A 23,827-nucleotide genomic window follows, 5' to 3' on the forward strand; every position below is an offset into this window, starting at 1 on the left:
GTCACACTCAGGACCTCCCCCGTAGCCCATACTCACTGTCCTGTCACACTCAGGACCTCCCCCGTAGCCCATACTCACTGTCCTGTCACACTCAGGACCTCCCACGTAGCCCATACTCACTGTCCTGACATTCAGGACCTCCCACGTAGCCCATTAATATTCAGGCCTGTTAAACCAGCATTGGAGGAAATGGCCCAATTAGCCCATTTGCATTATTTACATAAAATAATCATTGCCTTCTCTTCTCAACTCTTCTCTATTCATCCTCTCTCACACCGATCTGCTCATTCTGTCCTCTCCTTCACCCCTCTTCCCATCATCCCCTTTTGTCCTCTAATGACTCCCCCCTACCTCTCCTCCTTGAATCATCCTCCATCACCCTCCATTCCTGCCTACCTCTCCTTTTCTTCTCCCATCATCCCCTCTTCCATCCAGTCCTGCCTACCTCTCATCTTCTTCCTGAATCATCCCCTCTCAGGCTCCAATCCTACCTACCTCTCCTCTTCCATCATCCCCACTCATCCTTCACTCCTCCCTAACTCACCTCTTCTCTTCCATCATCCCCTCTCATCTTCCTGTCCTTTCCTCCTCTCCTCTCCCTGCCCCCCCCCCCCCCCCCACCCCCATCATCTCCTTGCCAATGCCTGTCAGTCGTGAATCGCAAGGCAGACATTGTATACGAGGGGCGGGTGGACGGGCGGGGAGGAGGATGCTGAAGGGGAGGCCCCATGTGATCCGTTTCCCTCTAAATCCGACCACTCTGTGAGGCGTGATGATGGCACAGCACCTCCTGGACTCAAGGAGTGGTGTTGAATAATACTGGCTGTCCTCCATTACAATGTTCTCTCTTAAATTCCCCAAGGACTAAGGGGCAGGGAGGAGACGTATCGGACACCTTATAGTGCTAGGCTATCTGCTTGTCTATGGCACAGTGTATTTGTTACAGTCTATCTGTTTATTAGCATCCTAATTAGCTCCTTTGGAAGCAGAAGCTTGTCTTCCTGTGGGCCACAGAAAACGCAAAACAACAAATAACTCCAAACCGACAAACCGACGAATCAGAAGAGTCTAATAAGTACTTAAGATTGTGGCTGTGTGTTTTTGTAGGTGTCTCTTGACAGTCATTGTTGTGCCATTATAGTTTTTTTTTACGTTGAAGGTAATTTTGCTGTTTGCTTGTATAATTGAGAATGGCAGGAGGGTTCTCGTGATCATGCTTCAGGACAAAACAGTGCTTTGCTGTGAGTTTGATCCTGATCTGGGGACTGTGAAGAGACCCCTGGGGGCACATCTTGTGGGATATCATCCCCCGGGTATGTATGGGTATGTCATTATGTAGACCATTTGGCCACCATATTAAAATTATAAAACAAGAGGAGTAAATCGGCCAACGACCCTCAACCAAGAAAAAGGGGTGCGCATGTTGTTTTTACTAGTTCTGCAGGTGCAGCTGAGGGCCATGCCTGCCGCTTGGTTCTGAGCCAGCTGTAGGCCATGCTGAGGGCCATGCATGCTGCTAGGTTCCGAGCCAGCTGTAGGCCATGCAATGGACCTGCAATGGACCACAACTAGTCATCCATCCTCATAGGAAGAGAAAATGTATCATCTGACGGTTTCTGTAATTGCCAGGTGAGCGTAAACGGTCAAGCGTATGAAAGTACGTGTCTCAAAGAGGCCCAACACATAAACACACTGACCTATTTGCCAGGGAACACTGACAGTGACAGCTGTGTCCTCCTGAGTATGTGTGAGGATGAAGTGTGTGTGTGTGTTGGTTCCCCCTCTCTTTATATGTGACACATGGGTTGTGTTGATTGAGAGGCAACACAAACGCGCAGCTCACTGCAGTCCTCATCTCAGCTGACTGACTGACTCATTCTGACCAAAAAATCTACTTGAATATGAAGCAAGCAGTATGCAACATCCTTCTGAGTGTAGATTCAACAAAACCTTTTTTTTCTCACCAAAATAGGTTCCACACACCAAATAAACCTCTGGGAGAGCGCAATTATCCCCTTTGGATTCTGTTCAATCAACTCTGCCATAGAAGCGCGGCATGAATATTCATCCATGGAAATGGCAGTGGATTGGAGGAAGCGAAGACAGAGACATGCTCAATCCAGGATACTGGAGGAGCTGAATAATGAAGACAAGACGAGAGTGAAAGATGGGTGTGGCATGTTAACACAGCAGCAGTGTCGCCCACCTCCTCCTCCTCTTGCGTGTCCTCAACCAGATGTCTTGGTGAAGTATCCGATGACCCTGGAGACAAGCGCTAGGCCACAGTGGCCAGGGGACTCAAATGGCTGCACTAACACCGGATTTGACCAACCTAGATAAAAAGCACGTAGGCAAGATCATCACTGACCCCTCCCACTCCAGTCACCGGCCTATTTAAACCTACCAAGAAGGCAGGCAGTACTGGTCAATCAAGACCAAAACATCGCACCCCACTGAAGAGCTTTGTTCCCAGTAATGTGGCCCTCAGTAATCAACTATATACTGTACCCCGACTGAGACAAATAGGACTTAGGCACATCTAGACAGAGGACTAGCTGAGGGTTTCATGGTTGGGACTATGAGGGGATGACGGTTAGGACAATGAGGGGATCATGGTAAGGACACTGAGGGGATGACGGTTAGGACTCACTGAGGGGATGACAGTTAGGACTCTTTGAGGGGATAACAGTTAGGACTCACTGAGGGAATCACAATTAGAACTCACTGAGGGGATCATGGTAAGGACTCACTGTTGGGATGACGGTTAGGACACTGAGGGGATGACAGTTAGGACTCACTGAGGGGATGACAGTTAGGACACTGAGGGGATCATGGTTAGGACTCACTGAGGGGATGACAGTTAGGACTCACTGAGGGGATGACAGTTAGGACACTGAGGGGATGACAATTAGGATTAACTGAAGGGATGACGGTTAGGACTCACTGAGGGGATGACAGTTAGGACACTGAGGGGAAGACAATTAGGATTAACTGAAGGGATGACGGTTAGGACTCACTGAGGGGATGACAGTTAGGACTCACTGAGGGGATGACAGTTAGGACTCACTGAGGGGATGACAATTAGGATTAACTGAAGGGATGACGGTTAGGACTCACTGAGGGGATGACAGTTAGGACTCACTGACGGGTTCATGGTTAGGACTCACTGAGGGGATGATGGTTAGGAAACTGAGGGGATGACAGTTAGAATTAACTGAAGGGATGACAGTTAGGACTCACAGAGGGGATTACGGTTAGAACACTGAGGGAACTATGGTTAGAACACTAAGGGAATCACAGTGATGACTCTGAGAGGATCAAGTTGAGAACAATGAGGACCAAGGTGAGGACACAGAGGGTCATGGTGTGGACACAGAGGTTTAAGGTGAGGACACAGAGGATCACGGCGAGGACATAGAGGATCACAGTGAGGACATAGAAGATCAAGGTGAGGACACAGAAGATCAAGGTGAGGACACAGAAGATCAAGGTGAGGACCCTGCATTGATCTACGTAGATGTCATGGATATAGATGTTTTGTGATATGGCCTTCATCTAGTCATCATTTCTGGCCAGACATTGTGCTGACAGGGTCTGAAAGGGAGCACACACACTCGTTCCCACCAAATGTTAATCCTAATCTTACTGACACATACTTCAGCTCATAACTAATTTACGTCAGTGATGTGATGAAGCTGTTTGTTTGTGTCTCTGTATGCGCATGATAAATAGAATGCCAATGGGGATCTCACCCGGGTAGGAAACAAAAACACAAGTAATCCGCCGGAGTACTGCTCAAATTATCTAACAGAAACAGCAATCAGTAATCACCTACTACACTGGCCTCTGAGATGATAAAACACACATTCACACAAACCACTGAATGAAAACAGTGTTGACCCGCTGTGATGTGACTGTGTTGCCCTAACCACGGCTGGCTGATCGTTCACCAGGAGTCGGACCAGACCACGGGGACCCAATTCATCCCAAACACTCTGACAGCTCCACCCATTAAGCAAGGAGACTGTTGGAAGGCCAGACACAGCTTAGGTTGAATCAATTATATTAGTCCCACTAAAGGCTCAGCTCTACTGGATGGATGAAGGTTAAAGATACTGTACTCTAACGGTATTTTTGATTCTGCTCTGTGTAGCTCTTCTCTTTGTAATTATCTCTCTTAATCTACCTGTCTTTCTCTGTCTTCTCAATTTTCGATTTAGCTGGCATTTGAAACATTTGTTTACATTGCTAAAGCAACTGCTAAAAAATGGATTAAACTTCCTTACAATTTATTTGTGGGTATGTATGATCTGAGGGAAAATAAATGTCTCTATCTCTTTCCTTTTTCAATTACCTTCAGATTGTCACCTTCAGCTACGTCACTTTTCCTATGCTGATATCTCTCCTCCTCTCTACTTTAAAACCATCACATTTGCAGGTCAGGCTAAAGCTACAAGCTTGTCACAAGAATAATTGTATGTCAATCAAGAGCTATTAGCCAAAGCTTTGAAGTGCACGCTAAGCATCTTCTCAGAGTAATACTATGTTCTACCATGACAAAACAACCAGAAAGAGCATGTACGATTTTTAATTATAGAACTACGGCATACACTTCAAACAACAGATCTTGCACATTTAACCAAATAATTACCACACATTCTGTACATAATTTGTAAAAACCAAAAGGCCTTTTAATTAATAGCAACAGTCCTGCTACGACAAACACATATACACAGAAATAAACACACACAAAAACACACAGAGACACACAAAACCTGTCATACTGTGACACTTTATTCAGAATGTTTATCTATGTAATTTGGTGTTTGCTAACCTGCTGTAATTGTCCTTTGGATTGCAAGGCAATGCAGACATTAACAAACCAACAAATAGAGAAAGATATAGGAAGAGAAAGAGACAGGGGAGATAACGGCAGTGTTGGCAGAAACCTCACACACAAACAAATACATGAAAGGAGACACATACACACACACACACACGCACACGCACACAGTTTGATAATACAGAACTGCTGGCAGTAAAGAGCATACAGCTCCCCTGCTGTGAGACTAACACTTCAGCCATGACTCAGAGTGTGTGTGTGTGTGTGTGTGTGTGTGTGTGTACATCCATGTGTCTACGTATGCGTGTGAGTATGCATGCCAACGTGAGTGTGTGTGTGTATGTGTGTGCGTTCATGCTGTCACGTCTTTACACGGAGACATATGAGACATCTAACAGAAAACGGCCATTTAGAAGGAACCAAAAATCTCCCATCGCTGGAAACTGTCGGGGGGGGGGGGTGTCTGAGCGTCAACACAACAGTGATATGGGGACATGGGTCCGGGCCTCCATTTTGGGGATTGTGGTGATGGCTGCCGACTGCCTGGCTGGGCAACAGAGCTCTTGACTCTGATATCACATGCTAAGCTCCCAAAGCAGCCATCAGCATCTCCAGCCCAGCAATTAGAAAACACACACACACACACTATGGTTATGCACACAGGGACACGCAAACAGACCACTGTGAGTTGGGATGGCAGTGTGTGACAGCGAGAGCCTGCTCAACTCAGCTGGGTGACTCACAGTCCACAAACCGGGAACTAACGCTGGGTAATGATTACAGTTTTTCCCAATTGCTAACAAGCGTCGGTCAATACTGTCAAAACTCTTCACACAGTCAGTGAGACAGAAGTGTATGTGGAACAGACAGTGAATCATTTTTACTGCCTTCGTACAAAAATGCATTCAATGAACACACTCTCCAAAATCCATGAACTCTTTTCTCATTCATTCTCCACCACCTGCAAAACAATGCAGGAGAATGTGCAGAGGACAAAGGAGAGGAAGACCAAGAGCAGTGGTCTCTGGGGAGATAAGGGCCAGAACAATTGACCACATTGTAAACCATGGTCTCTCTGATGAGATAAGGGCCAGAATAATTGACCACGTTGTAAACCATGGTCTCTCTGATGAGATAAGGGCCAGAATAATTGACCGCATAATAAACCATGGTCTCCCTTTGGTGAGTTAAGGGCCACAATAATTAACCACGTTGTAAACCATGGTCTCCCTTTGGTGATATAAGGGCCACAATAACTGACCATGTTGTAAACCATCGTCGCTTTTTGGTGAGATAAGGGCCACAATTATTGACCACATTGTAAACCATGGTCTCTCTTTGGTGAGTTAAGAGCCACAATAATTGACCACATTGTAAACCATGGTCTCTCTTTGGTGAGTTAAGGGCCACAATAATTGACCACATTGTAAACCATGGTCTCTCTTTGGTGAGTTAAGGGCCACAATTATTAACCACATTGTAAACCATGGTCTCTCTTTGGTGAGTTAAGGGCCACAATAATTGACCACATTGTAAACCATGGTCTCTCTTTGGTGAGTTAAGGGCCACAATAATTGACCACATTGTAAACCATGGTCTCTCTTTGGTGAGTTAAGGGCCACAATTATTGACCACATTGTAAACCATGGTCTCTTTTTGGTGAGATAAGGGCCACAATTATTAACCACATTGTAAACCATGGTCTCTCTTTGGTGAGTTAAAGGCCCCAATAATTGACCACATTGTAAACCATGGTCTCTCTTTGGTGAGTTAAGGGCCACAATTATTGACCACATTGTAAACCATAGTCTCTCTTTGGTGAGTTAAGGGCCACAATTATTAACCACATTGTAAACCATGGTCTCTCTTTGGTGAGGGGACCGTTTAAGGGGGCAACCAAATCTGCAGCGTTCAACAGTTGCATAATCAGTATGAATATTCCAGCAAGAAAAACAGGTAAAGATGTGCATCCTTCAATGATAACTGAACTACATATTGCAGTAAAACATAGTATGTTTTTATATGTACAGACATCGCCAGTGTCCTGGAGAAACATAACATAGGGATGAAGCAGCTGTACACTATCCCACACTATCACTATCCCTTTGAGAGAAACAGTGAATGTGTGAAAGACCTCTGGTATCAATATGTCCAGGTAAGATGTCTGTTCAATAACCAAAAAGGGTATATACACATCTACACATGATTTAAAGTACTTTAAAACTGTGGATTTACTGTTTATTTAGGGAGTAATGGCAAATGAAGCCAGGCAAACTGCACATAATATCATCTTTGTGGAGGAAGCCGGATTCAACCAGGTAAAAAAACACACCACAGGGGAAGAAATGTGATCGGTCAGAGAGCCCCCGTGGACGTCCCAGGCCAGAGAGGAGCCAACATCAGTGTGTATGACATTGTCCAACGATGGTTTGCTGTTACAAACACACCACTCATTGGCCCCTACACTACAGGGAGGCTCATTTCCTTTCTGGATGACCTGCATAATCAACTTGTGCCAGCGGTGATGAGAGGGGCAAGAAACTCCCCCACTTCTGTTGTGTGGGATGATGTGGCATTCCGCCACGCTGCCGTCACCGCCTGGTTTGCTGCAGGATGTCAGTACTATACCTGCCTCCACACTCCCCACTTCCTTAACCCCATAGAGGAGTGTTTCTCTGCGTGGAGGTGGAAGGTTTATGACCACCATCCTCATGACCAGATGTCCTTATTGGATGCCTTGAATGTGCGGTGTGGAGACACTCCTGAAGAATGCCAAGGGTTGGATTAGACATTCCAGAGGAGGTTCTCCAAGGTGCATCGCCAGAGAAAACATCAGATGTGATGTTGATGAGAACTTGTGGCCAAATGCAGGTGATAGATGCAGCGAAAACAGTCAGAGGGGTAGGATCCAAGCACAGAAGTGGTGTTTGTTTATATTCAGCCAAGGCACAGAGCATTCAGCAGGAGTCGTAGTCAGGAATCGGGCAGTAGGAGTAGGATGTACTGTACTTAAATTTCACCTCACCTAAAAAGCTCCACCGCTCTCTTGCATGGCTACACTGGTTGATTCAACAGCCTTCTGGTTGTGCTAATAAATATGAATATTCAAGATATGGGCTACACATAACTCATTCATTTATGTTATCCACCTTTAAAGGCAACATTTCACCTCAGCTCCACATGTTGACCCTTTCTCTGGGTGTCTGATCCTGCTGTGACAAGGACCTTCTCACTGACACTATCTGATCCTGCAAAAATGCAGGACATAATATGACATGAACAACTTGATCTACATTGACACCTGCAGAACCTGATGGCAATGTTTCATCTATAAAACCCACCTTTGGCTGAAATGTCAAACGCAGCTATTTATGAATGGAACAACAATGTTAGCCAACTTTTCAAGAGATCAAATATTAAGCTAGCTAGTTAGCTATATCTTCTAATATCTCATAGCTAGCTAGTTGTACCACTCTTGTCTTTGAATCAAATTATTATTCTTTTGTCTAACTTCAGTCTTTTCTTGGCTGGTGTCATAAGGAGCTGTGAGTGAGGTGAACCTAGTGTAATGTAGACTTCCAGCAACTGATATACCTCAAAGTGAGGTGCCTGCGTGTGGTCCTAAAGTCAGTCTGATTCGAATTAGGCAATTGCTTACCGTACTGCCACTGCATCGTCCTAAGGAGTTTGAGCGTTTCTTATAATTAGAGTTGTGTTGATATAAAAGTGAGGGGGACAAAATGCCATTTTCAAAAAATGTATAGGGAAACCTACGCCCCTGAGTGTATGTTGCTGAGTTGTGAGTGTTGAGATTGAACAAGTTTATTTTGAGACGAGTATGAAGTGTTTTGGTGGTTTTAGTGAGATTAACTGTTTGGCCAAGATGCAGGTTAGAATTGCAGACTGTGTGAAGGGTTTTGCACAAGTGGTTTCAGTACAGACCGATGCTTGTTGGCAATCATGGAAAAACTGTAAAATTGTTGGTGTTCAAAGCGACAAAATAGATAAAAAAAACAGATACATTCTGAGTTTTTGAAATGTATTTAAATGATGGTGCGTTGATGTTAACAATCTGCGGCTGTATTTTCAGCATATAGATAATGCATGATATTTGTTTTGGCTAATAGTCGCTTGAGCCGATGGCAGTGTCTGCTGCTGGAGAAGACAGGCTATTACTTCAGAATTAATTGGATTATTTATTGTTCTTTAGTCAGCAGCTCAAAAAAGCCTGGCTCCCCGGAGAAAAGTAATGTTTAGTCATAAAAGTTTGGTCATTGCGGTTAAGGTTAGGTTAATAGAAAGGTTACAGTTATGGTTAGGTTTAGGGCTGGGGAATTGGGCATAGGGAGCATGGATTTCTGGATGAGGACCCCACAGTTTTAGATATGTGTGTGTGTGTGTGTGTTTGCATGTGCGCATGTCTGTCAGATATATTTGCCTCAACAACCTATTGGTGCTCTAATGGTCCGCCTTGTGAATACAGAAAATCGTCAGATGTGTTTTAAGCGATTAAATACATTCTATGAAAATCAAGAACGGAGGTTTGATTATTATTTTGATAAAATGTTTCTTTACATATCTTTACATAATACTTTCACATTTCTTAGGCAGCTTTACTATCACATAGACAAAATTGTCAGGGGGTTTCAGAAAAACTGTCTATAGAACAGGTACTGTTAGGTTCTAGAATCATTTTTAATCATTCCAGTCAGTTGACCAATAGTGTCGTCCCATTCTTTCCGGCACAAGGTGCAGGAGGCTGGGTATCTCCGACCCCAACGGCCTGGCAGAGCGGCGGGGTGGCCCAGCTCCAGATTACCATGAAGACAGCGAGCTGCAGACTCTTGGCTCCAATGACCTGAGGTCAGCACAAAAACACTTCCTTTGGCTTCAGTCTGAACCCCATCGGGATACTAATAATACACACACACACATTATACAGGGCAGCAGACAGATAGGGTTGCCGGTTTGAATCCCTGGGCCGACACATTGAACAGATCAGTCTGATCCTTGGCAATGACACAACTCTCCAAGGGTGTCACAGAAGATATGCAAATAAAGAACAACATTTCGTTTCACACCAAACACCTGTACAACACTGCGCCTGTTTGTTCAAAAGGAGAAATATAATAACCCCATTGATCTGAACATTGATAGGAGACCTACAGTCTCACAGTCTGCTGAGGGTTTGTCTAGATCCTACAGGAACACTAATGAGTCAAGGATCCACATCATCCACACACAAACTTATGTAGCACATTAAAATATGTCACATTTGGTACTCAACCAGGAAAACAAACAAAAAGACACACATTCCGACGTAGGTGTTTTGTGGAAGCCCAGTCCTGTGGCAGACAGACAGACACTGGTGTTTTGTGGGAGCCCTGTCCTGTGGAAGACAGACAGACAGAGAGACTCAGGTGTTTTGTGGGAGCCCTGTCCCGTGGCAGACAGACAGACAGACTGGCTCCTGCTATAATCTTGAGGGAAGGTCTGAGTGTGTGACTCACTCCTGCTGTAACCTTGAGGGGAGGTCTGAGTGTGTGGCTCGCTCCTGTAACCTTGAGGGGAGGTCTGAGTGTGTCGCTGGCTCCTGCTGTAACATTGAGGGGAGGTTTGAGTGTGTGGCTCACTCCTGCTGTAACCTTGAGGGGAGGTCTGAGTGCATGGCTGGTTCATGCTTTAACCTTGAGGAAAGGTCTGAGTGTGTGGCTGGTTCCTGCTGTAACCTTGAGGGGAGGTCTGAGTGTGTGGCTGGTTCCTGCTGTAACCTTGAGGGGAGGTCTGAGTGTGTGGCTGGTTCCTGCTGTAACCTTGAGGGGAGGTCTGAATGTGTGGGTCACTCCTGTAACCTTGAGGGGAGGTCTGAGTACGTGGCTGGCTCCTGCTGTAACCTTAAGAGGAGGTCTGGGTGCGTGGCTCGCTCCTGCTGTAACCTTGAGGGGAGGTCTGAGTGTGTGGCTCGCTCCTGTAACCTTGAGGGGAGGTCTGAGTGTGTGGCTCCTGCTGTAACCTTGAGGGGAGGTCTGAGTGCGTGGCTCGCTCCTGCTGTAACCTTGAGGGGAGGTCTGAGTGCATGGCTGGTTCCTGCTGTAACCTTGAGGGGAGGTCTGAGTGCATTGCTAGTTCCTGCGGTAACCTTGAGGGGAGGTCTGAGTGCGTGGCTAGCTCCTGCTGTATCCTTGAGGGGAGGTCTGAGTGCGTGGCTGGCTCCTGCGACTGACTGTCACCTGGGCTGTGAGTTATAATGAGGTCTGCTGGTTGCTAGGAGCTATGGCGCCAGGGGAGATCCCTCAGACAGACCCTATTCCCTACACAGCACACTACATTGGACCAGAACCCAAATTATAGACCCATTTTGTGTATCTATTTATTTATTAAGATCACCATTAGCTACCATCTGCTTCTTTTCTTGGGGTCCACAGAAAGCACAGAACATGACAAATAGCTACAAACTGATACACTGACAGAGCAGAACAGTTTCACTAATTTGAAATATAACTAAATGCAACAAAAAAGATTCTGGGTTGATTGCGGATGTGGGTTCATGTGTGAGTATGGTAGATTTTGTGCGTTTGTGTTTGTGTAACCTTGGTCTTCATAAACTTGCTGTGGTTCTTGTAGACACATATGTGTGTGTGCGCACTTATGTCTCTTCACAGTCCTCATTGTACCATGAGACATTGTTTATTGGCCTTTCTGCTGTTTTCTTGTGCATTTCCTGAAACACTATCACCATTACATCGCATTGTGATCTTCAATTAGCTACACGAGCAAACAGCAAACAAGGCAGATTAAAAAACCTGCCCTGGTTAAACACTGTCTGTGTATGTCTGTGTATTAGATACATTTGGGGGGTATTTTGACACTTTGTGAGACAGTTCAGAAGCAACTTAGTGGACACGGATACGTGGAAGACAGAAGGTTTGGTGTGAGAAAATGACCCCGTCACCAGTGGGGATATATGTCCTTACCACTAGACCACAAGCAAGTGTTGGCATCTCTAAATGGTAAAACCACTTACCCTTAAATAAAAGCAGAAACGCTGTACCTTCTTCACCCCATAATAATAAATCAAAACCTTTACAGCCCAAAAAAATAATAATCTTCACTGTCCCAATAATTTCGGAGGGGCCTGTCTACATAATGAACCCCAAAAGTGTTTGGAGAGTGAGACATTATATATTTACAAAATGTTGGGTATTTATAGCACTTTGGATTTGCAATTTATAGTACATGGTGCAGGCTGTCAACTGTAACTTCAGGGGATTTTCATCCATATCAGATTAACCATTTAGAAATGACAGCATGTTATGTAGTCCGACAGTTGGCTTCACAGCTGTTACTAATTAGTCAGGTGTGACCAAAGAGTGTCAATGCATTTCAAGCTGGCCATCATGTGGCAAATAAACAAATTTAAAAGTACAAAGCACCTAAAAGAGCGTGCAGGGTTCTGGAAAAAGGTATTGTGGACAGACGAGACAGAGATTAACATGTACCAGAGTGATGGAAAGAGGAAAATGTCTTCATTGATGATTTAACTGCTGACAGTAGCAGCCAGATGAATTATGTAGTGTACAGAAAAATGTTGTGCTCAGATGCAACTAAATGCCTCTAAACCCATGGGATGGTGATTCATCATGCAGCAGGACCCAAAACATCCTGCTAGAGCTAGAAATTAGTTTTTCCAAAGGCATAAAGGTCCTTCACTAGCCAAGTCAATCACCTAAACTGATATCAAATCCAGCATTCCTTACACATGCTGAAGGCCGTTCACCAGGTAAGTACCGCCCTATCACCAGGGAAGTACCGGCCTATCATCAGGGAAGTACCGGCCTATCACCAGGGAAGTACCGGCCTATCACCAGGGAAGTACAGGTCAATAACCAGGGAAGTACCAGCCTATCACCAGGGAAGTACAGGTCTATCACCAGGAAAGTACAAGCCTATCACCAGGGAAGTACAGGTCAATCACCAGGGAAGTACCAGCCTATCACCAGGGAAGTACCGGCCTATCACCAGGGAAGTACCAGCCTATCACCAGGGAAGTACAGGTCTTTCACCAGGGAAGTACCGGTCTATCACCAGGAAAGTACAGGCCAATCATCAGGGATATAAATGAGTTGGACATTTCAGTCAATCATTGAATACAAAAGATATGTGACCAAATACTAATCTTGACCGTAATATTTAACATATTTGTTGTTTTTTTTGGTCAGGACAGACAAACACATTTGCTGGCTGCAACATACATTAGTTACGTTATAGTGCGCCTTAACTGAAACTGTACGGTTATATTGCGACTGTTTCTGGCATGGAAAATTTCCTCTTCAGTCTCACTAGCAATTGCTCAATTCTTATGATTATTCCTAGGAAGTTAATAGATACTAGTAAGCCTATTACTGGCTAATAAGCTGTTAAAACGGCCAGGGGCAAAAGCAATACAGTTCATAGACGCTATGGTGGAGTCAGTTTAACACAATCCTTAATGGAGTCTAGCAACTGCTGAAACATGTAATGCTGTGGCGTAGTGATTAAAGACAGTGCCTCATGTGGAAGACCTAAGTTCGAATCTATTGAGACCAACAACATTTATTAATTACTCCACGATTCTCTCATCTTTTCATTTGATGAGAAGTTAGTTATCATTGCCTTTATAGACCGTTATTGTATAAATGTCATTCACAAATTAAAGAAAAAAGTATGTTGTTTTGCCATGAAAGAAAAAAAAAAGTTCTTATACCATGAAATGAAATAGCTTCGGCAGACTCACTAACAATTGCTCAATTCTTATGACAATTCCAGTAAGTTAGTAGATACCAGTAAAACGTATTACTGGCTAATACGCGGTTAAAACGGCCAGTGGCAAACGCCATACATAGACGCTATTTGTGTTGGAGGTAAACTTAGTAAGAAACGTTAGTCAGTTTAACTGTATCAATGTCATTCACTAATGGCCAATTAACTATTAAAACAGCCATTGGCAAAACAGGATTTGTTTAGGATAGAGACTAGAGGCTATACTCACACCCAGCAAATGTACAGCACCGTGGTGCCTGACAGTCATCTTTAAAGACTTCTATTGTATAATTTTGAATTCAACATGCTGCAGTCGAATAATAAGAAAAACAATTGTCACTGTCCAAAAACCTTTGGAGTCCATTGTAGCCAGAAACTCATGTTAGCTACAAGTTCAGTTTTGCTAGCTGTTGCTGCACTGTTGCATTCTAATGACTCTGACTGTAAGTCCTTTTTCAGTTTAGTACACACAATTTACAAGTGACAGTCCGGCATGAGACAATATAAAGGCTTCAAATGTGTTTATGATTTATTCAATAGCTTCTGTACTGATGTAGCATCCTGATACAGAGTACAGTACCTGAATTTACATTCTGTGTTTTAGTGGCCAAAGCTGTCCACATTGAAATTCATAGCAGTGAGCTGTTGTTTGGTAGCATTGCTCCAGACACGGATTTCTACTGCCATTATTCACTACATCAAGTTGAAATTCAGGTGGTTGAGGTTCAACTCTCTGGTATACGCTCTCCCTCCACTGTAGCCAAGTGGTTGTCTGCACAGGCCTGTACTTCACAGACTGCAAGTACCATTGTGAAACCAAGCTTGCCAAAGAGCTCCACAAGTGGAAACATTCCCGCCCCTCCACATTTACAGAATTTGTTGAACAGTTCAGACTACCAAGATGTTTTTTTTTTCTCCTCGCTGAGACCATGAAAGTAGGAAATGTCTCTTAGGCATGTCTTTGAAGGCTTGCCAAGACGGGACTGACAAGGTCACTGCACATATCCTCTAAGCGCTGTGTCGAGACATCCGGTACGTTGGATGTATTATGTAATTATTCATCTAGCTTTACGCATCTAATTAGGTATACAGATCTATTTCCATCTAATCAACCTTCATTTGATAATGTATGTTAGATAAATCCCATATGGTGCCCTGCGGGAGGGGGAGAGAGAGAGAGAGAGAGAGAGAGAGAAAGGTGATATACAATGGATGAGAAGAAACATTTGAGAGAGAGAGAGAGAGAAAGAGAGAGAAAGAGAGAGAAAGAAGGGTCAGGAAGAGACAAAGACAAATAAGCGAGGGAGGGAAATAGATAGATAGGGGTGCAAGAAGAAAAAATGAAAGTGTGAGTGACGGTAAGCGATAGGAAGTGAAAGAGAGGGAGAGAGAGAATCTCAGACTATGCATTGTCCTTGACATTCCTTTCCAGTCCTTGAAACTCAGGCAAACAGCAGACTGGAGAAGAGGGAGTGATTTAATTAGGCCGCTAACTCCGCCTCTTCATAACCAACACTCAGAGATAGAAGAAAAGGGCAGGAACACCAATCAAATCACCTGTGGCTTTGGACATAACCCTCATGTCTGTGGCTATGTGGGGATTGAGGGGAAGGAGTTGCTGGACTAAAAGAGAATAGTGTCAAACACCTCAAACAGATGAAATCAAACAGTTGTAGATTAAGGCTGTTCAGCTTTTTAAAATGGATGCCGAGTTAGAGCATTCACTATTCTCGATTAACTTTATGTAACAATGCCGCTTCTGATAATTTTTGTATGAACTGAACTGGATTGAGGAAACCATTTTTTTGATCGTATTCTCTTCTGTGTATTCATTCCATTCCAGCAATCCTCCAATATCTCCTCCCACCAGTCACCACTGCTATGGCCAGTGACATCGCCATAAAACCGTCCGTGGTCATGCTTTAACACCAAAGTCACTCTTTCCAGTATCGCATATGTGCACAATGTGAACATGAAGCTGCCAGAAAAACGCTCCGTTTGAACATTAATGCATTTTGCAAAGTGAGATATTTGATATACTGTTCATTAGTGTGTGGTTTGTAACATTCCAAATTAATAATTTTACCAAAGTAAGACACCGTACATTTTTGATTTGAAAAATCACATTAACATTTTAAAGGCTATCCCTCCCAGTCATTGTGGGGACTCATATTACCATGGTCAAGTATGAATGGGAAATGAAACATTTATGACCACCAACTCCTCTTTCCAGAAAGGTTTCCAAATGTGTTAAAAAAAACATGACACAGAGTGATAATTCTATGAAATCAAGGAGAAGAGACAGACAGAAAGAGTGCCTAGGGAGGAAAATAGACTGAAGTGGGTGAGGAGAGAAGAGGGAGAACAGTGAAGGACTCAGAGAGGAAAGCAGAGATCTAGAGAGGAAAGGGAGGAGACTGACATGGGAATGAGTGGCAAAGGGAGGCTGAGTTGTAAAAGTAGGAGCACAGGGGAGAAGTGGCAGGAGAGCATGCTGTAATCTAACCTGGTTCTCCTCGTGAGTCACCCTCATCTGCTCTTTGAGGACGGAGGTGCGCGCCGCCTCCTCCTTGCGTATCATCCTCTCCTTCTTCAGCTCGGGGCTCCAGAAGCTCTTAATGCTGTTGGTGGACGAGCCCAGCTTGCTGTCCTTCAGGTCCAGCTCCCTCCTCAGCAGGTCGTTCTCCCGCTGCATTTCCCGCAGCTGCGCCTGCATCTCCAGGAGCTCGCCGCCGCTGCCGCGCACCGCCTGCCGCAGCAGGGCCGACGGCACCCCCTGGTGGTGGTGGTGGTGCTGCAGCATGGACAGGGAGCCCAGGTCGCTGTAGGAGAGCAGGTCGGCGTGGTGGCCCAGCCCCACCGAGGCGATGTTGGGGCTGCTGCCCATGGCCGTGACGCGGCCCCCGTACACGGCCCGGTTGGAGGCGCGCCCCAGCGTCATGGTGCCCTTGGGATAGGTGGCGGTGGAGCCCACCCCCTCGTGGTCGCTCAGGTACATGGGCCCGGACGTGGCGTAGGCGGCGTTCAGCGACTGGATGTTCTCCATGGAGAGCGTCTTGCCCCCTCCACTGCCCCCGCCCCCGCTGTTGGCCCTCCGGTGGCCCAGCCTGGGGGACCTGGGCAGGCGCGGGGACCGTGCAGGGCTGCTCTCGACGTGGCCGACCGCCCGGGCGCTGCCGTACATGTCCTGGCCTGGTTGTTGGGAGGCTCGGCCGGGGTCGGCCAGGCGCACGCTGCGGGGTCCTTACCAGAGGAACGCGGGGCAACCTCTCTCTGTGTAACACATGGGCAGCTCACTGCAGGCCTGTGGGGGAGGGCCTCTGTGTCCACGGGTCTGGGGAAAAGAGGAGGGGCGCGTGTCATGGTAATGGCAAGACTAATACGCAGCGTATTCTAATGTCTGATGAAATGGACTAAATGAACTTGGGAACACATACACACAATGGATTTCTCACTCTCTCACACACACACACACACATAAAAAAAACGCTCATCTATACTGACATAAACATATCTACTTGCCCATCCACACAAACACCATCCCAAAACACACACAACAAAAAAAGGCACATCTATACAGACATAAACATATCTACTTGCCCATTCACACACACACACACACACTGTGGGTGTAGTAAAGACCTCCACCTCTCCCCCATTCATATTGGGATCTGGGTGAGTGAGTTCCTACAGCCTGGGGCTCCTGGAGCAGGGAGGGATTCCAGTTCTGTGAACCTACAGGGAATGACAGCATCAGCCTGGCTTCCCCCTATCCCGGCTCACATCCCAGTCCTGTCAGGGCTGATCCCATCAGGAAGCATAAACACCCACCCTGCTGGGCAGTAGTGGAACATTTAGCACAGCCAAAATAGTATCATATGCCTGGAACCAGGTGCCATCGCCATCTGGCACTTCAAGGTACGATATTTTAAACTCCTGTACTGTTTAAACCCAGCACAGACCTCTGTCGTTGACACAAACACTGAATGCATATATAATACATCAGCAACATCCGGACTGGGAACTGGTCTGCATCACACTGTGCTGTACATGCGTCCGTTCCCTCTTGGGGAGCCGTCAGTTGCTTATCGCCCCTTATCGGTCCACACGCCAAGGTGGTCAACGCCAGACACTTAACACAAGTGGACATGTTTTAACCAGGGGACGCCTGGAACCTTTTGTCTTGCACCCCTAGATGTTTCTCATCTTGGTTTTAATTTTAAACTGTCACTACCAATTAGTCAAAAAGGCTTGAGGATTAGACGGCTGTATCCGAAGAGCCCGTTCAGGGTTAAAATTATGACGTGAAACAGCTGCGTAGGCGAGAGGAGAGCTTTGGAAACTCTGGGGAGGCCAGAGGAGAGGTTTGGGAAACTCTGGGGAGGCCAGAGGAGAGGTTTGGGAAACTCTGGGGAGGCCAGAGGAGAGCTTTGGGAAACTCTGGGGAGGACAGAGGAGAGGTTTGGGAAACTCTGGGGAGGACAGAGGAGAGGTTTGGGAAACTCTGGGGAGGACAGAGGAGAGGTTTGGGATACTTTGGGGAGGACAGAGGAGAGGTTTGGGAAACTCTGGCCAAGCCAGAGGGAAGATTTGGGAAACTCTGAGGAGGACAGAGGCGAGGTTTGGGCATATCCAATAGGAAATTGTTAACTGTTGAAAAGTGATTTGTTACCTCATGCTATACACTCACCCACTTCATTAGGTACACCTGCTTGTTAAACTAAATAGCCAGACAGCTCCAACTAAAGCATATGGAATTGCTGGTGAGGTTTAGCTATTGTCTGATGACATGTATTAGAATAGACATGTATTCTAGTTAACACTGAATGGTGCAATGAACACGTGGCACCTTGTTAATGAGACAGATCAGAGGAGAATGACATGACTCGTTCAAGGTGCCCGAAAGGCCACGGATACTCAGTGAATCATTCTACAACAGTGATGTGCTGAAGGGCATCTCTGAACGCACGACAGGTCAAACTTTGAAGCGGAAGAAGACAGAAGGGTGAAACTAGATAGGTGTACCTAATTAAGTGGCCAGGGAGTGTAAGTTAATACCACCCATGGGGATCCAAAATGCCTGTAAAAGTACCTACATTTGTATGCCGATTTCTGTATGATGATTATGCAGTAAGTATGAAGATGAACAAAGCTACAGCATTTACATAATGGTCAGACAGTGGAGCCACCCCCAACTGACCCAGAGTGACTTATAGCTAGTGCGTCCATCTTAAGAGCCAGGTGGGACAATCACACAACACAGTAATAGAATGTGCATAATGTCCTGTTGACTCGTCGAAAGGCAAAATAAATTGTAATTTCCTACGGACCTACGTCGTACAGGAATGTGTGCTAATGTTAAAGGTATGCGTGTTTAGGTGAACTGCGGAAATCTGAAGTAAAGCAAAAACGTAAAACTTTGGTTAAAGCAGAGCAGTGATTATAGTGGAGGCTACTGTCAGGGTTATCTGGATGTTGTTGCACTGTTAGGAATGGGAATGGGAGTTGATTTCCAAGAGTAATTCAATTAAACCGCAAGAAACGTCCAAATGGCTGCCAAATTCCTGACCATGAAGTTTAGCTGGGAGGTTACAACCTAGAAGCTTCTGTCTTTGTGGATAGCTGGTCTGTGTAAAATAATTATGGTGTATGTGTTGATAGTTGGGAAATGTCAAGGGATGATGATGTATGTGTGGATAGCTGGGAAATGTAAAGGGATGAAGGTGATTGTGTGGATAGCTAAACAATGTAAAGGGATGATGATGTATGTGTGGATAGCTGGGAAATGTAAAGGGATGAAGGTGATTGTGTGGATAGCTAAACAATGTAAAGGGATGATGATGTATGTGTGGATAGCTGGGAAATGTAAAGGGATGAAGGTGATTGTGTGGATAGCTAAACAATGTAAAGTGATGATGGTGTATGTGTGGATAGCTGGGTCACTGAAAGTGATGATGGTGTATGTGTGGATAGCTGGGAAATTTAAAGGGATAAAGGTGACTGTGTGGCTAGCTGGGCTATGTAAAGGGATGATTGTGTCTTTGTGGATAGTTGGGCTATGTAAAGAGATGATGGTAACTACATGGATAGTTGAGCAATGTAAAGGGATGATTGTGTCTGTGTGGATAGTTGGGCTATGTAAATAGATGATGGTAACTGTGTGGATAGCTGGGCTATGTCAAGGGATGATGTAACTGTGTGGATATCTGGGCAATGTAATGGGATGATTGTGTCTGTGTGGCTAGCTGGGCTATGTAAATGGATGATGGTGACTATGTGAATAGCTGGGCTATATTCTTCCTTTCGGCCCACACTTGCACGTCTTCTTTTTCAGAAGAAATGGTTGCCATGGTGACTGGGGTGTCTGGGCTCACAGAGATTAAGCACCTGGCTTGACAGTCCTCTTACATAACACTAACTTAAGTTTTGAAAGCAAAAGAGGGAAAATGTACTCTGATGAAGGTGGATAAAGGCAAAATGGCAAGGTGAGAGTGATTGCAGATGGTCTGGTCATCTGTGCAGTTCCCTCCTGCCTCCGTGCCAGGCCCAGGGTGATGACAAGATGGCCACTAGCACTGTGCCACCTCTCTCTTTCAGCTAACTATTAGCTACTGTATGTGATACGACTGTATGTCTGTCCGTGAAGTCACATAATACCAAATACTTTGCCCAGTGGCTCCACAGGAACACTGCCACCATTCAGAATCAGACAATTGTGTTTTACAAACAATATTGCAGTCTGTGGGGTCCCACAAGGTTTTGAAGATTTATGAAGGTGTGTTATTGCCTGGTCTTTGCCAATTACAATAGTCAGGTTGCCATCAATACTTTTCTTATTAAAGTCCTGTCAAATAAAACACGTGACAACAGGCTTAATGGGAACAACAAATGTGGATTTCATAAACATCGACCAAAAGCTTTATGTTCGACAGAGGTGCATTTTCCACATGTCGACACATGCCAACGCAAATCGGTTTCACCAATTACCAATGCCTTGTCCAATATGTTTGCGGTCATGTGATATGGTTTAGTCAGGTGTCTGGGAGGGGTAAACAAAGAAAAATGTTGGCTGTCAGCAATAGGTACCGGTGGACAGATGAGGAGGTTAGAGTAGTCCTTGATTTAATTTAACTGATTGAATTTACCAACAAGATGCCAAAATGGCCATTGCCGGCTTCATGATATGACATAGTACTAAATTCTTGTCACCTTCAGAAGATGACACGAATCTTGGCAATCAACTGACAAACCAATATGAATGTATCGACCAATATGAATGTATTCTTGACAAATTCATTGGCGTGGCATAGCAAGTCAGGCATCAGGAGTTTGGAGTGTGTCGACAGTGTTTCTATGCACAAATCAACTTTTAGTTGAAATCATGGAAACATTCAACATTTACGATATTTTATTTAACAATATAGAATGCAAGCAATCAAGTGCTTTAGGTTGAAATGTGCATATTTTTACGTTTAGTTTACTACACTTCAGTTTTGATGGAAACTCAGCTAAAGACCATGGGAGTTGGCAAGACAGCACAATGAGATTTGGGTCTATGCAGTTTCAAGACAAAAAATATACAGAAAACACTTCACCAAAACCAACTGCAACTCTACAGTTACAAATATTACCTTTTCTGCAATAAGCCTTTGAATGAGATGGCATTGTTACAAGAAAATCAAATCAACATAATACACAAGGAGTGTAATATGTCAGCCTATATTAGCTGAAAGAAGTGTTTCCTCTTGGTGTGGTATTTGCCAAGTTGCTTTTTCAGCAGCCAGTTCCTCTGAGAGGCTATAGCTAATTAAACTCAAACAAATGAATACAACACACATATCCGGACACTAGATGATTCTTATCTTCAATTGGCTGGCAACGGCTCCAAAGTGCTTGTGAAGTCTGGGTTGGAAATATTGGGGAAAAACGTTACGGGCTGTATTGGCTGTCTGGGTTCAAACCCTGGGTAACCTGGGCACAATTGATTCTGTTAGCCTACTGAGCTTAAACCTTCTGTGTGTGAATCCACACCAGCAATGGTGCATACAAGCATTTCCCACTAAATATGTTCATGGCTGTTTTCCCCAACATTAGTGATGAAACGACCAACAGCATGAGCATTGCATGGTGTTGTCCCTGGTGCTGTAGTGGGTCAACCCTTTCGTTTAAGTACTATGCCTCTTTACCCATTTTTTTGGGTGGCTTTAATCAACCCCCCAGACGACGACAACAGTATTAGCTTTAAAAATGCATGCTATAAATAAGGGGCAGGAAGCTATGTTTGCCAGAGAGGAAAAAACGCAAACTCGAAAGAATTTACCACTTGTGATACATAGTGGCAGGGAAAAGGTCACACAGAGGCTCTGAAAGCATGCTTTTCACCTCAAGTGTTTTTGTCCTAAAGAACAGCGTTTCTGGGCTGTGTTTCTATGAGACCATTTACGTTTCCCGTCTTCAACCACGCGCCACCTTTAATTTAATCCGTTAGAAACCCTTTATTATAGTATATAGCCTAGTCTTTATTATTGTATTTGTTTTATTGAAATACACATAATATAGTAACATGTCTCGAAAATATATGTCTCTCCAAATATAACATAAGAATTGCACATCCATGTGTAAAAATCGTTGCAGGTGCAACAATATACAGGCTAAACCGTTCAGACATCAGTCATTGCACGATATAGCTAGCTAGACTGTCTGAATACAAAATTGCGCATGCGCACCTGAACACCATTTTAAACGCACTCCGAATCCGCACGAGTCGTGAGGTGGTGCACGAGGTCCGCTCCATAGACTAACCTACAAACTATGTCGACTTGTAGGGGAAATTCAATCTGAATCAAGACAAGAACATGCTGGGATTCACTCCTTTCCCATGAGACAGTGCGGCAGTCGGGAGGTTGTTGGTTTGACTGTAATTACGCGGGGCAAATTTTTATTATGATCAACAAACTACTATTAACCACCATCAAGCGCTAAACACTCAGATATAACAACTAACCACACAGTTGACCACCCTTGCTTATCGTGATTGGTTGAGAGGATTCGAACGTGGCTTCTTTCAGCCAAAATGAAATGGTTCGTTCATTCGAGGGTGACACATGCAACTGAGGCTTCTGCGGTTTGATTTGTATCTCATTTGTTTAATTATTGGAACACAAAACGTTGAAATTCCAAACAATATATCAATTAATACAGGTATCGATTTTGCAGAATATTTCTTAGTTAAAACGACATCATCTCCAAAATGAATCATCTTCAATTCCCCTAATAAGGAAATAGAACATGACATAATGTAAGCCTGGGGCATTACAGACGTTTCTTGTGTATAATTGTATTCCATGTCGTGTCAGTGAAATTCCGTGTTAAATGCGAATGTTTCCTCCCATGCAATGTGATCATCTTTGAAAGCTAGCCACTAGATGTATAACATATCTTATATTGCAGAGTATTGGGCTCTAAAATACGATTGCAACATCTCAAATCATTTCCATAGTAAAAGTATGCAATTCGCTTTTGACACCTAATATACCCGAAATGAACACACAAGCCAATTATATTGTCAAGTGGATCGAATTAATTAAAAATAAATGTATAAACGGAGACTTTATTCAAATTAGCCTACCTTACGTTTTCCCATGCATTCATTTAGTATTCAATGACAGGATTTGGAGTGATTTTTTTACGCACAGATGCATTCCCTCAAACCGTCTATTCGAGAGAGAACCATTAACCCCATACTATCAAAAACAATTAAATATGTCCACATGTAACAATTAAGTTCTGTTTTACGGGACACACATTTGCAGAGATGTTGAATTAATCAAATATATTTGTACCTTTTTCTACCGTTAATTCCTCTCCATCACCGTTCACAGACAGCAGCGTCTTTCAGCCTCCATTCACACCACTCTCAGCATCCTGCGCCGTCATTGGGCAGCGGACACGCGCTCTCTCTCGCTTATACACTAGGGAGCAGCACAGTCTGACTGTTAAAGGCACAGTCAATAGATTACCGAATGTATTGATAGAAACGTGACTGTGGTACCGTTGTCTTCATCTCATAGTTTTTATCCACGGTCCCGTGGTCATCACTCTGTAATATAGAGGGTGTTTACAGTACTTTCAGGACAAGCATTGAAATATTTGATAGTTTATTTTAAGCATAGACTAATCGGGGTG

General features: G+C 44.5%; 1 protein-coding gene across 1 annotated transcript in view; it reads right to left on the minus strand.

Annotated features, from left to right (window-relative positions):
- Positions 1 to 23,584, minus strand: part of erc2 (ELKS/RAB6-interacting/CAST family member 2) — a 62,915-nt gene extending 39,331 nt beyond the window's left edge. The window contains exons 1-2 of the mRNA XM_034287430.1: positions 23,485 to 23,584; positions 16,149 to 16,976 (exon numbers count right to left, since the gene is read on the minus strand). Coding sequence (XP_034143321.1) covers positions 16,149 to 16,826 — 678 coding nt within the window. The 5' untranslated portion in view covers positions 16,827 to 16,976; positions 23,485 to 23,584. The remainder of the gene's footprint in view (positions 1 to 16,148; positions 16,977 to 23,484) is intronic.
- Positions 23,585 to 23,827: the final 243 nt, after the last annotated feature.

This window comes from Esox lucius, chromosome 17 (assembly GCF_011004845.1).
Source record: "Esox lucius isolate fEsoLuc1 chromosome 17, fEsoLuc1.pri, whole genome shotgun sequence".
In the NCBI taxonomy this organism is placed as follows: domain Eukaryota; kingdom Metazoa; phylum Chordata; class Actinopteri; order Esociformes; family Esocidae; genus Esox; species Esox lucius.